At 35.7% G+C, this 15,783-nt stretch overlaps 1 protein-coding gene across 3 annotated transcripts; it reads right to left on the reverse strand.

Moving 5' to 3' along the window:
- Positions 1–187: 187 nt before the first annotated feature.
- On the reverse strand, positions 188–15,529 carry LOC110022906 (autophagy-related protein 11). Of its 3 annotated transcripts, none has more exons than XM_020722062.1 (6): positions 15,111–15,529; positions 13,989–14,977; positions 8,848–10,603; positions 2,016–2,236; positions 1,176–1,347; positions 188–740 (listed from the first exon to the last, which is right to left on the reverse strand). In XM_020722062.1, the coding sequence occupies exons 2-6, from the start codon at positions 14,939–14,941 to the stop codon at positions 342–344; spliced, it is 3,501 nt and encodes a 1,166-aa protein (XP_020577721.1). In that variant the 5' UTR covers positions 14,942–14,977; positions 15,111–15,529; the 3' UTR covers positions 188–341. The 3 variants fall into 3 exon arrangements, with proteins under 3 accessions (XP_020577721.1, XP_020577738.1, XP_020577730.1); XM_020722079.1 differs by having other exon boundaries at positions 13,989–14,968; positions 15,078–15,529; XM_020722071.1 differs by having other exon boundaries at positions 15,078–15,529.
- Positions 15,530–15,783: the final 254 nt, after the last annotated feature.

Raw genomic sequence — 15,783 nt, forward strand, 5'->3', positions numbered from 1 at the left:
ATATATATATATATATATATATATATATATGAATTATATTTATAATCAACTTATCCATGAACTCCCAACAATGACGGTGCTCGACATACATACATAGATATATATATATTAAATTAAATTTATATAAAAAAAAAGTAATCTCAAATGACCTAAAGCTTTAAAAAGCTGATTAGAAAGCTTCAGCACAGCAAATCTTCACGAGGCTTATATATATTGCATCAGATCAGAAGGTTGGAATTATTTACATAAAAGGCTTAATATTTACAGAAAAGCCTAACCCAAAAAGTCTATTTATATATTTACAGTTATTTTCTCTTCCCTCATTTCAGGCACAGGCAGGATCAGGAAGTAGCGGTAGTAGTAGCAATAGTAGTAGAATGAATGGTATCAGGTAGCATAGCCACTGTTACTATAAAATATTCAGACCCAACAGCAAGTCCATAAGGGTTACAAGTATTTTTACCAGATTTTGAAGAACATATGGTCTCCCCTTCCTCATCTTGGCTGGCTTGAGATGAAGAAGGCTGCGGCCTCGCGATCTGCTTCTCGATGTGGACGATTTGGCCAATTATGTACGCCGGTCGGCTCGAATGTTCGGTGAAGAGGGCGACAGATTCGGACGAGAGGAAATAGTTCGGGCAGTTTCGATTCATTGCTTCATAATTTCCGGCGGGGTTTAGAACGAAAGCGGCGAGCTCATGAACCTCCATGCGGAGAAAAGATATCTTCTCCTTGCTTGCCTTTTGAGAAAAAGGATATTGAAAAAATAATTAAAATTTTTATTTAGGGAATTTACATACATAGCACACACTCCTTATGTATTAGTATTTACATACCTCACAAGTAAATTTTTATAGAGAGTCAAGCATATCCCAATAAAGTGTAAAAACAATTAATGCGAAGGGCATAAGAAGAAAAATAAAAGGTTCAATAGCAAGCAGATCACTCAAAATATTGTTATTTACAGATCAAACCCCTGTTTCATTCATTTTTCAAATTCTCCCTCAAATATCAAAATTCATGATAAAACCCCAACCGATAATTTTCATTTTTTCAAAATCTCACTTGGTTTGATCGTCGCACACATAAATGTATCATTTCAAATAAGAAAAACATAAAAAAAAAAAAGAAGACCAAAAGTTTACTTTAGAATTAACAACAGAAAATGTAAATACCTGTTTTTCAAGCTGATGTTTTCTGTACAAGGTTTTAATCAATTCTCTTTGATCCTCCATTTGCTTACTGAGTTGCTCGATTCGTCGGTTAAGAACGCTCACTTTATCTGCAATGACGATGATGCATGCTCGAAAGTTGGCAGAGACATCATCTTCATCATCAGCAGACCCGCTAAATGCAACGAAAAACACGAAAAATTTCAGAAAAAAGGTAACACAAAATTTACAATTTAAAACTAAAATTTAGCAGGAAAGACTCCGGGTCGTCATACACCGACTAAATCTTCACCCAAAGATGATATTTTGAGAAGAGGTAACAAAAGAGGAATCAACCAGAATTAGTATCCATCTCAAACCAAATTTAATACTTCAAAGAACTGTCTCTTTGGTCGGATATTCTCAGTAATTTTGATTTACATATGTACCACTCAATTCCTACGTATTTACATATCTAAACCTAAATTTCACTTTTACATTTATACCGCCCAAAACTTCAACTGTAAGACGAAAATGTAGTTAAGAATATTTGGAATAGAAAATTATCTAGAGGTTAAAAGTTAGGTAAATTTACATACATATCACACAATTCCTTTGTATTTACATATCTAACACCTAAAGTTTGATATCTACATTATAACACTTTGGTGCTATGAACATATGCATGAAATGGTGTACTTATAAAAAGTTAGCAGCAGTGGTACTTTTTATATGATATTAAAGATTAGAGTGTTATGTATGTCAATATGAAAGTTTAAGTGTTAGGCATGTAAATACATCAGAATTGTGTGGTATTTGTGGTAAAAAACCATAAAAAATGGAGAATAAATTCAGTAATAATACCTTCCCAAAGAAAGAGCGAAAGAGCGCAATGAGTCTGAAAAATTAACCGATCCGTCCAATGCAGTGACGCAGTTACGAAACCTTTCGAATAAACCATGCATCTTCACAGCAGTCGCCCGCAAAGCATTATATTCTGATGCTCTTCTTTCAGCAGCACAGAGATTAGTACGAGCCTCTTCTCTTGCTTCATGTAGGCAGTTCTCTAAGTGAGCACAATTCATCTGTTTTTACAGTAAAAGACTGATTTATTTATCTTGATAGAAAACTAAAATTCATCAGATGTTTAAAAGTTGGGGAATTTAGATACATACCGCGCAACAATATGTAATTATATATCGAACACCTAAACTATAGTTTTTCCATTTAATGCCACCCAGATCTTTTATATCATATCAAAAGTACAACCATTTTAACTTTTAAAAAGTGAAATACATCTTTTCATGCATAGATAAAGTGACATGTCTGTAAAAATTAATGTTCAGATATTAGATATGTAAATACCCAGAATCTGAGGGGTATGTAAGTAAATCTTCCCTAAAAATAAATTGATGCAATAACTACAAATAAAAAGATAATCTTCAAAAAAATTCAAGGAGAAATCCATTCCAACTAAATAAATAAATAAAAAGAAGTGTAAAATCCCTTTACTAGAATGAAGTTGAACTCTTAAATGCTTTTACGTGCAATGGTTGAAATTTCATTAGAAACTCTAAATTTAAGTGTACTCGAGCACTCTCAGGCTAGGAGACCTCCTGAGAAGTTACATCAATGGGACAGAACTGTGACGCCATTAGGCCAAATTAGGCAATATGTCGATGAGTGAGAGTTCGGGATGTACACAAAATGCTCATGTCATGTGCGCGGGGTAAAGAACCCATTTACTTAACCAAGTGGTGCAGGGCCTCTCTCTCTCACTCACTCACTCTCTCTTTCTATTGATTACATTTATTATAGTAGGCGGAGTAGGCATAAAAAAAAGCGCAAGAATCAAGAGCAGAAAATGCTGAAAGTTTTATTTATTCTCTCTTTTGTTCTTCAATTGGTGCAAGAGCTCATGCATTGGCATATTCACACCATTGGCAAGATTTGAGATGGACAATTTACAGGTTAAAATGACTTCAGTATTTGGATAGTAGAGAAAAAGGAAGTTGTTTTCATGGGATGAAGCAAAATTTCGAAGAGATCTTGCCAATAAAACCGACAATGTGGTTCTAATCGGTCTGGGAGATGAAGTTCCGTAAAAGGTTTTAGAAGAGCAATCGGCCATGAGAGTTTGGGAGAAACTTGAATCTCTATAATTGAAGGGATCCCTTGCCAAACGATTTATCTAAAGAAGTTGTAACTTTTGCAATAGATGATTCTAAATTGATTAAGAAGCATTTAGCCTGCGCTCTAATAAGAAGCACTTGACAAAACTATATAGAACAGAGGGCCATTTGGTTTGCTGAAAAAGAAATACAGAATGAAAAGAAATACAATATAAAATAAATGTAGTGTATTTGAGATGTGAGTCTTTTGGCCGAATGAAAACCAAAGCGGGAGATTTTTTTTTATTTTTTATTTTGGATGTTTACTGTGAAATAAAATGAATTCAAAGTAAACCCTAGCGGGGTAGTCATTGAAATGGCGAGGCAGCGGCAGAGTGGAGGATGATGGTAGCATCGGCCAATTGTGGCAAACGGCAATGACTATGTTGGCAGTGCAGGTGAAGGAGGGCATCAATGGTGGTCGTGGCAAGGCAACCGGTACCATGCAACCAATAATTAAGATGACAAATGTGGCAGCGACGGCGATAGGCGGCACACTGTACTAAAAATTGGCCAATTTTTAGTCCAACAAAAATGAACTGGCGAGTTTTAAATTCCTCAAAACTTTACTATGTATTTCTACTTCATCAAAACCAAATGCCAAAACCTTCATTTACAATACTTTATACCCGAAATATAGCAAACCAAACGGCTTCTAGGTGGCTTGAAAATAAAAGAAATCAATTAAAAATAAAACTTCCAAGAGGAAATAAAAAAATTATGAAAAATATATGAATGATAATTGCTTACTGTCACTAACTTCAAAAAATAAAAATTGGTGAAAACCATTATAAAAATATTTTCTCCTAAAATTAGCCCAGATCAAAATAGCTTAAATTTTGATCTAAGTTAACAAAATTGAGTTAAAGTATTAATGATATAGTGTGCGAGTAAACTAATGTTATAACAGACCGTCATGCCAATTAGACAAAATTAATCAATAACTTCATGATAAAAATCAATAATTTAGAGAAAAAACTGAATGCACATACAATTTAAATCATAAATATCAAAGAAGTTTAAACTAGTCACTGGACTGTTCATTTGCGATCATTTTAGTCGCATAATATCATCTGTTGATTTAATGTAATTATTTTTCAGCATACCAAATTCTGTAATTAAAGAAATAAGTAATAATCTTCTATTTAATTTTAGTCTGGCAAAAAACCTCTGAAATGTTTAGGCCGAGAATTTGTTTGACAGTGTGCCTTTAAAGTTTCAAAGACTTCGAGAACTTAAACATGCATATCTAACACCTAAACATTCATTTTTACATGCATACCACTCAAATGCTTAACATCACATCAAAAATACTGCAACATTATCTTTCTGAGAGTGAAATGCACCTTTTTCATGCATAGGTATATGACAACAAGGTGTTTATAAGTATAAATATCAAACTTTGTATGTTATATATACATTTTTTTTATTTCAAAATATTGATGAATTTGTTGATTTGATGTATTTTTTTTATTGATTTTATTAAATTTGTTTTTCGGCATACCAAATTCTGTAATAAAAGAAATGAGAAACTATTCTTCAATTGTATTTTAGGCTAGCAAGGAAACCTCTTAAATGTTTAGGTAGAAAGTTTGTTAGTTTGTGTTACGATGATGCCTGACCTAAGGGTAATTTTATCTTTTGTATGTTTAAAGACAACTTAGTATTCTATTATTATTATTATTATTATTATTATTGGTTATAAATAGGTTTCTTATGTCTAGGGCTAGTTTTATGCATGAGATTGAGTTGTGAGTATTATGTCTAGAGTTTGCGAGAAATCGCCTACCTCTCGAATTGTAGGTGTTTATCTTTTTATTCTAGTTGAGTTCTTTGATTTATTGAAAGAAATTTGTGCTTACCCTAATTTATGTGGAAAAGTGCGCCGATTTTCAGATCATATCATATCAAAGTGGTATTAGAGCATCGACTAGAAAATCAGAAAGAAAAAATAGGTTACCTGCTTGGATCATGGCTCTTGGAGGAAGGATGCTCACGCAGAAAGTTCAAATACGCGTGCAATTGGGCTACTACAGAGATGCAAGTACAGGATCACAAAGAAGGTAAATGACGGGACCCCAGCTTATAGGGGCCTGCAATTTCCATCGTTCTCCTCCCACATCGTCCTCGCCTTGGAAAGGCAATCACTATTGGAGTGTGTCGCCTTTGTAACCGAACCTTGCGATATAGTCACGAAAGTAGCAGGGAAGCGGCGTACATAGACCGAAACTCCCATTCTTCTCTTCCTCTAGAGTCGACTGTGAAGGCAGCGGCGAGCGAGGAAGCGACGTACAACGACCTGAAACTCCAATTTTCTCCAATTCTGGCGGCATCCGAGCCTTATGATGGATTTCGGCTACAGTGACACGATTCGAGCTATCAGAGTAAGGGTTAAGGAGTCTGCAAACCCAAATCTACCATCTAAATTCTCAGTTTGCACTAATATGTGCTTGATTTCAGCAAATATAATTTCTACAACGAATTTCAACCTATAGACTTTATTTCACGTACCAAGCTACTGTATTCAACTCACTGGTAGCGACGCTATCCAGATCGATGACAAAACAGAATTTCAGCATGAAGATGTTTTCATACATTGTGAACAAAAACATTTTTAGGAGTGATGGCAGCAAAAAAAAAGTGGTTGATTTAGAGAAAAAATTAGAAGAAGAGATCAGCAAAATCAGATTTTGGATGGAAGAAAGGTTCGCTGCCATAGAGTATACGTTTTCTTCCATCGAGAACATAATGGAGGACTGATTTGAGAGCAGGAGGGGAAGGGGGGGGAGGATTTGAGAGACGATAAAGAAGCTTATTGAGATGCAATTCAAGACATCGCTCACAGTTCAATTTACAAACCCTATCCAAGGATTGGCCGAAGATTTATTGGCTAAAATGAAAGGAAAATAGACGAACATGAAGAACATCCACCGTCACAAACCCCTATCAGGGCTCCGACGGGGGGTGGATTAAAGATTTCTGATGAAGATAGTTGGGTTTAAATATGGAGAAAATATTATACAACAAGAGGTGTGGGGGACCACAAAGAAGAAATGAGAGATATAGGAAGGGGATATGGCTATAATCGAATGAGAGAGTTTTACCCTTAATATATAGGGGAAAACAACGGAGGGAGAGGAAGTTATGGTGGAAATGTTAGAGTTGAGAAGTTGAAGATGTCAATTTATGAGGGGGAAGACGTACAGGGGTAGGTGTATCGGGTGGAACAATACTTTGCGGTGAATGGACTAAACGGTGAGGAGAAACTCATGGCGGCAGGGTTATGTTTGGAAAGGAAAGCTCTAGTCTGGTTTCAATGGAGGGGGGCTAGTACTCGATCCATTCATTAAAGAAATTCAAAGATTGTTTGTTGAAACGTTTCTGAGCAATTCGAGAGGGAAACTTACACGAGAATTCTATGCCTTGATTTAGGAGGGGACGGTCATAGAATACAAGGAGAGATTTGAGCTATTATCGGGACAGTTGAGATGAATCTCTAAAGTAGGATTGAAGGGAAATTCCATGAAGGCCCTAAAGCCAAACATACGAGCATCAATTCGGCTACTGAGACTGCGGGAATTGAGAGAGACGATGGAGCTAGTTCAAATGGTAGAGGACTAGAATCACATGAAGATGGGCAACAGGAGCAACACTAATGGAGCATCATACCAACAACAACAACAATATCAAAGCCTTAATCCCACTACGTGGGGTCGGCTACATGAATCTTTTTTCTCCATCGCGTCATATTTTCATTTAGTTCTAGTAAATTAAGATCATTTTTTATACAATAAGCCCAAGTTTTCCTAGGTCTACCTCATAAAACCATGACAATAATGAAACATCATACCGAAATCCTAAAGACATGACAATACCAAACAATGGAAGTCCAGAGGAAAACTGCAAGAGACACAAATAATGGATTACAACTGGGAACAACACTCAGCGTCTAACAGAAATAGAGATTCAGAAGCAAGCCAAGGGGTATGTTCTCGGTGTAATGAGAAATTTACCACACGACACCGTTGCAAGGATCGAAAATTACAAGTTTTCATAACGCGTGACAAAGAGGCAGAAGATGAAGAAATAGAGATAATTGTGGTGGAGGAACACTCATTGTTTCTCACCTTGAGGGCAAGGTATTTTTCGGTGGAATTATTGTTACGTTGGTGCCTGGCCTCTGGGCATTTTGTATGTTGTATGCCTAAGGGTAATTTAGTCTATTATTATTATTACTATCATTGTTGTTTTGAGTATAAATAGGTTTGTTATGTCTAGGATTATGTTTATGCATGAGATGGAGTTGTGAGTCTTAGGTCTAGGCTTTGAGAGAGATTTCCTACCTCTTGAATTGTAGGAGTTGAGAGAGACCGCCTACCTCTCAAATTGTAGGTGTTTATCTTTGTATTCTTGTTGAGTTCTTTGATTTTTTTTAAAGAAAATGTGTTTGTCCTAATTTCTGTGGAAAAGTGTGCTAATTTTGAGGTCGGATCATATCAGTTTGACAAATGCATTTAAAGTTTCAAAGACTTAAGAGAACTAATGAGTCATCAAACAATAAGCTCAATCATCCTTTCATCATTCTAGGTTTGAAAAATCGACAATTTGTCAATTTATTTTTTTTCCTTAAAAAAGGATGCTTGTTGTTTTTTTTTATTGAAAAAAGCTAGTAAATATTTATATTTTACAAATAATATTAGTTAATCCTGATAATTATGTCAGGCTTTTGAAACCACGTGGAAACGAACATGACTGCTTTTTTTCAACCTTAGTACAACTATGCACTAGAATTGTTATAGAATTATAATATTAATCCAGATCTCGGCAAAATTAGTTCAGAAAAAAAATAATAGAAATATAAATGACCCAGACATGTATGTGAGAGTTCTAAAAATCCACACATATATTATGTATGTATAAAATTATTTTACAAAATAAACAAACTATTTTTTATATTTCTAATATTTTGATAATGTTAGTTTGCTTAAAAATACCAATCTTAAGCTAGTTTTATGCAAATGCCCCTTTAATAAAGTTTAGAGCTAGACTGATTCATTAGCAAAGAAAGTAGGTGTTAATCCTAACTCTACTCGAAAACATAGAAAAAAGTAGTAGTTAGAGGCACTCAATTGATGTCTCATAAAGCCCTAAAGATTGACATGTATTTTTTTTATTAGGTTAGCTTTTCATTTTGTTTATAAAAATAACCCAAGCCTGTTCACTAAAAGGTCCAATCTATGCTAAGTAAAAAAGAACAATTATAAACTTTTTATTTGCTGAAACACCCTCCTCCCATAACTTCAACAAGAAGTCATCACACATTTATCGTCAATTTGGACAACTTTAACATAGATGATCTGGGATCAATTTTAAGGATTCAAGGGTTTAAATTAGAAATATGTACTAACTGTGACTAAACTGGCCACATACAAATAGTACAAAGATCATTTTCAGCTTCTCTCCTATAGTATGTTTAATTAAACTTAAAAAAATCTACTTAGCAAAAAGCAACCAGCACAAAATACCTGTGATTCATCAAGAAGATTCCGTCTAATCTCCAGCTCCCTTTTGAGAGAACATATCTCCTCCAAAGCGGCTTTGACCTTATTTTCAGACATATCAAACTGTCTCGACCTCTCCGCAACGGTGCTCTGAAGGTCCAACACAACATTATCAATTATTTTTGACTCCAAACTGGGGTTAGCCGCAATTCCACAGCTGAAAATGCCACAAAGCCTCGTGCCAACATCAGAACTATTTGAGGTCAACCTCATCTGTTGTGCCTCTTCGCTCGATCCTGTCTCTGTTTCACCAACTTTATCTTTTTCTGCACGAACAACACTCTCTTCATCATCATCTCCAGCTTCATGATCATCATGAGACGGCTCTAACATTGATGCATCAATAACCTTATGCGAAGGATCTAACGAGCTCGTAGTTACCATACCCAACAAATCAACCATGTTTTCGTCACCCCCCTCACCGAGTTTACCTGGTTGCATACTTATAAGATCGAGTCTGAGATCAACAGAAGCAGATGTACAAGAAGCCTCCTCCATTGTTACAGTTGAAACAAAAGCAATGGGAGGAGCCTCTTCATCTCCAAAAATATCACCTCTATAGCCATCAATTTTCAGCTCAGAAATAAAAGACTCGGAAGCCTTCTTATTAGTGGAAATATTCTGTCCCGCATTATATCGATCCACCAATCTCTGCTCGAGCTCGTGAATACGTTTTTCATAAGTCGAGCATTGAACCTGCTTCATATTTAGCAAAGACTGGATGTGCCTTATGTACTCATCCTTAGAATGAAGAGCTTCAGCCGTCTTATCCTTGATAGTTTTGAGCAAATTTTCGGACTCCGCTTCATCAAAGGTTTCGTATCTGGTTCCCGCATTGGAAGAACAGATGATGGCAATGGCAGAGGCGAGGTCAGCTTTTAGTTGTGCATTTTCAACTTCTAACCTGCTCGTTCCGGATATATCTACCGGAAGGCAGCCTTCGATCAGGCCGTGAAAATCAACCTTCTCACAAGAAGCTACAGCATTTTCTTCAGATGTGGTTAAATTCGAGTTATCTGCTGATGCCACTCCATCGCTCCGACCCGATTTACTCGTCTCGAATCTAGGCTGAACTCCTATAAGCGCCGGAGGAGCGTAGCGATCAATATCGCCAACATCAATATTGACGAGGTTTGTATCGAAAGGATAGATGCTAACATTACACTGACTGGGTGAGTCAAACAGCCCCAAAGAAGCTAAGATATCATGTGGAATATATTTACTCCAAGCTTTACAAAAACCTTCGCGCCTTCGAATCTCTGTCTCCCTATCAGCTGCTAACTTTTCTGCACACTGACCCGCTAGACCCATGTAGAGCTTCGAATATGACTTTCTCCTCACCACCTCTGCAAGACAAGCACGGTAAGCATGGCTGATTCCATTAACGAGCATTAAATCATCAAATTCCTTTTCCTTGTGCCCCATCACCTCCTGAAAAGCATGGAGCTCATTCATGGTGTCTTTGATGCTTAACTGAGAGGACTTTACTTTCTGCATGCAGAAATGTACTGCCATATTCGTCTCATTTTTCTTCGCCGTCGAGTTAGCGAGCAACTTTGCAATGGTGTGATCGCAGTTCTGCACGTTGGGAAGATGATTTTTTTCATGAACTTCATACATGGAGCCGAGGCCTGAAATAGCATCGTGAGGACGAAGAGGTTTCGATGATTGATAGTTTATGCAATCATCCACGAGCCTTTTAACGGTGCCGACATCTTTGCTGCACAAGTAACAATCAATCAAATTAGCATTCATGGAACTTAGAAAAAAAGAAAAATAAAAAAAGAACTTGTTCAAGTTTCAGAACTGGTAATCATGTTAAGAAAATACCCAAGACGTGAATCTAAACTTGATCGCACAACCACGCTTTTATAGGAAAAGCATCAGGCCAATCATGATCTTCAGATGTCTCTCAAAAATAGATTGATAAATAATTAAAATAAGGAAGACTTACTCGCATACCTGACACCTAAAATTTTATTTTCACCAAAATACCACTTTTCATATGCATGAAATAGTGTATTTCACTTTTTAAAAGTAAAAAAAATGATATTTTTGATATGATATAAAAGATAAATAAATGTAAAAAAGTAAAGTTTGTGTTAAATATGTAAATGCATTGGAATTGAGTGGTATGTATGTAATTGCCCCTTATAATAAACACATACCAAGGTTAGAAGATATAGAAAGACAGGGTAGCACATTTAAGTGATTTGTGTAGGTGCAAACTAGAGCAGAAGACGCACTACAGAACTAGCAAAACAAGCACCGAGAGTACATTTGAAAAGAATAAGGGGAAACAATAGTAGACTAACGGTTAAATGTGTAAAAGCTATGGGGATAATATGACTCAATCCAAAAACAAACCTCAAGATGAATGAAAGGAGAAAAATATTACTAAAACTAACTCCAAGTGATTGTAATAAGGCTACAGATGATGATAATGATTGGTTCAAGATTAAAGGTAGATTTAAATTAAACTTAATTAAATAGAAAGGATACCTATGTTTTAAGCTAGAAAAACTAAATCTAACAGAGAATATCTGGAATAAAAAAGCTCTTTACAATTTCATGAAAAGGAGTGTTTAGATACGTACCACCCTATTCATATGTATTTACATATCTAACGCCTAAATTTTACATTTTATATTCATACCACCAATATTTCATATCACATCAAAAATACCACCATTTTAACTTTTGAAACATGAAATACACCTTTTCATGCAAAGGTAAGGTGGAATGCATGCAAAAAGTGAAGTTTAGGTGTTGGATATGTAAATACATAGAAATTGAATTGTATGTAAATCTTCTAAAAAGAAAAAAATTATTAACAACTAGCTAACAAAACTAAATATAATAAATATTACAAATCAAACCTTCTTACAAGCAGGCTGCATCAATAGTTCAATAGAATACAAACAAAAAACTCAAGGGGTAAGAAAAAAACATTTTCAACCAATAGAGAAACATAAAATAAAATCCACATAAAAGGTTAAAATATACACGATTGCATGCAAAACAACATTCACCAAAAATACAAATCAATGTTAGCTTGTAGAAGGTTGTATTACTTCACCTGGACAGATCATTAAGAGCGTGTTTGGGATCAATTTTGTTTTTTACTTTTGTATTTATTTTTATTAAGAAAACACTCAAAATATATAAAGTTGTCTTAAGTTTTTTTAAAAGCAACTAAAAATATTATGTCATATCAAACATGTTTTATTTTAAATCAAAACATAAACAAAACAACATTTAAAAAACAAAAACAAAAACAAAAATCAAAAGTGAACACAAACAACCCCAATATAATTTGGGGTGTGGATATTTTCATATATTAAAATTCTACGGTCCAAAGACAATCACAGAAAGAAGGATTCAACTCATATTGTAACCACTCCCCTATCTCAATCCTTGACATTAAAAGTTAAACTTCAAATATCCAATAATGTAAAGATGAGGAATAAAATAGAATTATTGAAATAGCAAAAAAGCAACTTTGACATATTTTGGAATTTACAAATCAGTCACCAAAACGAAGGAACTCAAACTAAATCTCTACGAACAATATTTCAAAAATTATTAGAGCTAAGGCAAGGATCTCTAATTAGATTGTTCGACATAGTAAAGACAAGCAAGCCTTAAAACAAAAAAATAAACGTAGATGTCAAGAATATATAAAGAAAAGACTAAACATAATAAAAGGTTCTTGATGTCGGGTAAGAATCTAATAATTGGTGGGTTACCGATGGTAACCGAACAGCTTGGTGAGTTCTTATCACTGCTAAAGTAGCAATAAAAAAGATAAGGTTGTAGAAAATAAAATAGGTTATTTGGGCATGAGAGAAATAAAGCAAAAGCTCGATAACATGGGCACATATAGAAACAAAAACTACTGTTTAAAAAAAAGAGAGATGAAAGAGAGGAGTTACCCCAAAGGTTACAAGATTAGTAATGGATAAAAATTTGGGTACTGAAGGAAACCTTCATGTGCAGCTCTAAGACAATTGTCAATGGAGAAGAAAGATTTGCAAAGTGGCCACAAATTAGGACTTCATTAAAGCTACACATCCATTCAAACAGAAATGATATCTATCTTTTGAATCCATAAATACAAATTAATGGAGATTAGCAGAATATTAAAATGCTCAGATTAAGCAACAAAATCATATTTTTAGAATCAATGAATACATAACACCTGTTTGGATGAGATTTGATAGGATTCAATAAATTCATATTCAACTATTAGTAGGATTCATACGGTTTTCATCAATGAAAATATAAGGTAATGAACTAACTAGCCAAAAAAAATTTCAACTTCAGAAAGGTCCAAAGAGAAAATAAGTGCATGAAGGGGGCAACTCGCAAGCATTACTTGATCCAATGGCCTCATTTTAGGCCTATGTTTGGGTAAAATGCCTCTAAAATATAACTTCTGACAGCAAATTATAGTTGTATGATGATACGAATTAACAAATGCACCTTCAAAACATTGCATTAAACATGTCATAATTTATTTGACAATATGCATAACATTATAGAATAAATACGTAAAATTGGTTTAACAATACAGGAAAACAAGAGAGCATTAAAAAAATGACGGCTAAAGCTGAAAATTTTGACCTCTTATAATAAGTCGGTATTTTTTTTACATCAAATCTCAAAAGAATTGTCAAACAACATATACTAGATTGCACAGTGGTATAACCAAATCAAACAAACATTATAACTAATATGCAACATATTCTAAGAATTTCAACAAAAAGTGGAGCAAATAAAGCAAAATAATAATAATAGTAATAAAGCTTAGCATTTGCTAGCAGCAAAATCTGAAACTCTAAGTGGCTGTCCTGTTAATGGATTTAAGTTTTAACTCAAAATCTTACCAGATAGAAAAAAAACAGGGCAAATTTTAAATCTAAGATTTAGTAAATCCTATTGTTTCACAATTCCTTCACAGTTTTGCTTGAAATCTTGGATTTACTAAATCAATTACCAAAAAGCCCCTAGAACTCAGACAAAATAATGAGGGTTCTTAGACATCAATTATGAAACATAAGGGCACATTAATGTTATAACAGAATATGAAAGTTAAAACTAACCTTAATGACTGCAATATACTTTTCTGATCATTGAGAAATATTTGATGATCTTTCATCATCAGTTCCAACTCCTTAATTCCAGTAGAATCCATATCATGAAACACACCATCCACCCTTCTACTAAGTTCTCCAAAGTTCTGCTTCAACTGAGAAACTTTAACTTCAAACTGCTTATGTGAATTGAAGCAATTATCTGCCCATTTCCGCAGATCATTCTCCTTCACAAGATCTAGCAAACATTTCCTCGAATCATTTTGAAGCAAAGGATGGAGCTTGACTGACCTCAACCTTTCCACATCCCTCTCAAAATTTTTCAGGAGTTCAGAGTGATACCGATGCTGCTGATTGAAGCATTTGATGAAATCAGTGTATCTTTGCTGTAATTTCCTGAAAGTATGGCCCAGATTTCCCTGAGCAGTCTCTAAAGCTCTCTCCTGAACCTGCATCTCCCTCAACAGCCGCTTGCAGACCTCGAATTTCGATCGTGTGGATCCATATATGACATTTGCGAACTGGAAGTGGAAACGAAATTGACGCTCGTAGGAGCCCAAAGCCTTTAAAGCAGGATCCGATGCGTCGTCCAAGGGGTGAGGGCTTTGAGACGGTGAAGGAGGAGCTGGGACTGCGGCATTGGGTATATCGATTGTTTCAGATGGTGGAAGGGGAGAGTCGGCAAGGAGTCTGGATTTATTGTAAACGAAAACTTCACTGTCATCCTGTGGAAGCTTATAGTGGGCTAATGTATTCTGAGAGTCCAACGAAGTGTTCCTGCAGAGGAGGAGCTGATCGCCGATATGCACTCCACAGAGCGACTCGATCGACCTTTGGATCGCCTCCACAGGGGTTGAGCCATCGCATTCAAACTCGTAGCTATGACCATTCTCAGCAATATGAACCAGCAGCTTCCTCCCGGGGACGAATTCCTCCGTCGAAATACTAGACCTGGAACTCATCTTCCCAACTCCTCCGACGGGCAAACCCTAATCGACCTAAACAAAACCTTAAAATCATGAAAATCAAATAAAAAATTCAAACAACAGTTCACAACACAACCCAAAATGGAACTCCTAAACCCTAACTTTCTCATACCCAACACAAAATCCGCAAAAGGCAATCACAGACCGCAAGTCTTCGGGAACAAATCCCAGCTCAAAAATCCACACGCCTGATGCTGCAAAGAAACAAGGCGACGCCTTTATGAACTCTTCCGCGGGATCCTTTGACCAAGATGGTGAAATCAATCACACCAAAAGGCAAGATACTTGGGTGGATTTGGAAGCCGAAGCGCAAAGGTTGAGAAGAAAAAAAAGGAGTCGGTTAGGAAGACGAATTAGCTTGTGTCTATGTCTATGGAGGAGAGAAAACTCCGCGAAGAAATCGAGGAGGGAAAGGAGAGAGATTATGCACGCTTTTGCTTTAATTGATCGTATGGAAGTAGAGGAGGAGAAAGTTTGAGGAGGCTTCTGTGGCAAGAAATGAGTCGCACGGTGACCTGTGGGAGAAGAAAGCGCTCCCTCTTTCCCCTCCAGGAAGAAGACGAGAAGGACCAGTGGATTTTATCCGAATAAACCGTGACCATTTTCGTAATTACCTCAACATTCTCAATTATCCCAATTTATCAAAACTAAAATTCTTCGTGTGTTTTCCTGGCTCCATGATTCTACAAAATATTCCGTCTGACTTACACCTCCGCACCTCTGAACGGTCAACTATCAACGATTATGTCGCCCGCTGATGATGTGTGTGTGTGTCATTGACCACAGATAGTTGGTTGTCAGCACGTATGGACTGTCAG

This window comes from Phalaenopsis equestris, unplaced genomic scaffold, assembly GCF_001263595.1.
Source record: "Phalaenopsis equestris unplaced genomic scaffold, ASM126359v1 Scaffold000002, whole genome shotgun sequence".
NCBI classification, from domain to species: domain Eukaryota; kingdom Viridiplantae; phylum Streptophyta; class Magnoliopsida; order Asparagales; family Orchidaceae; genus Phalaenopsis; species Phalaenopsis equestris.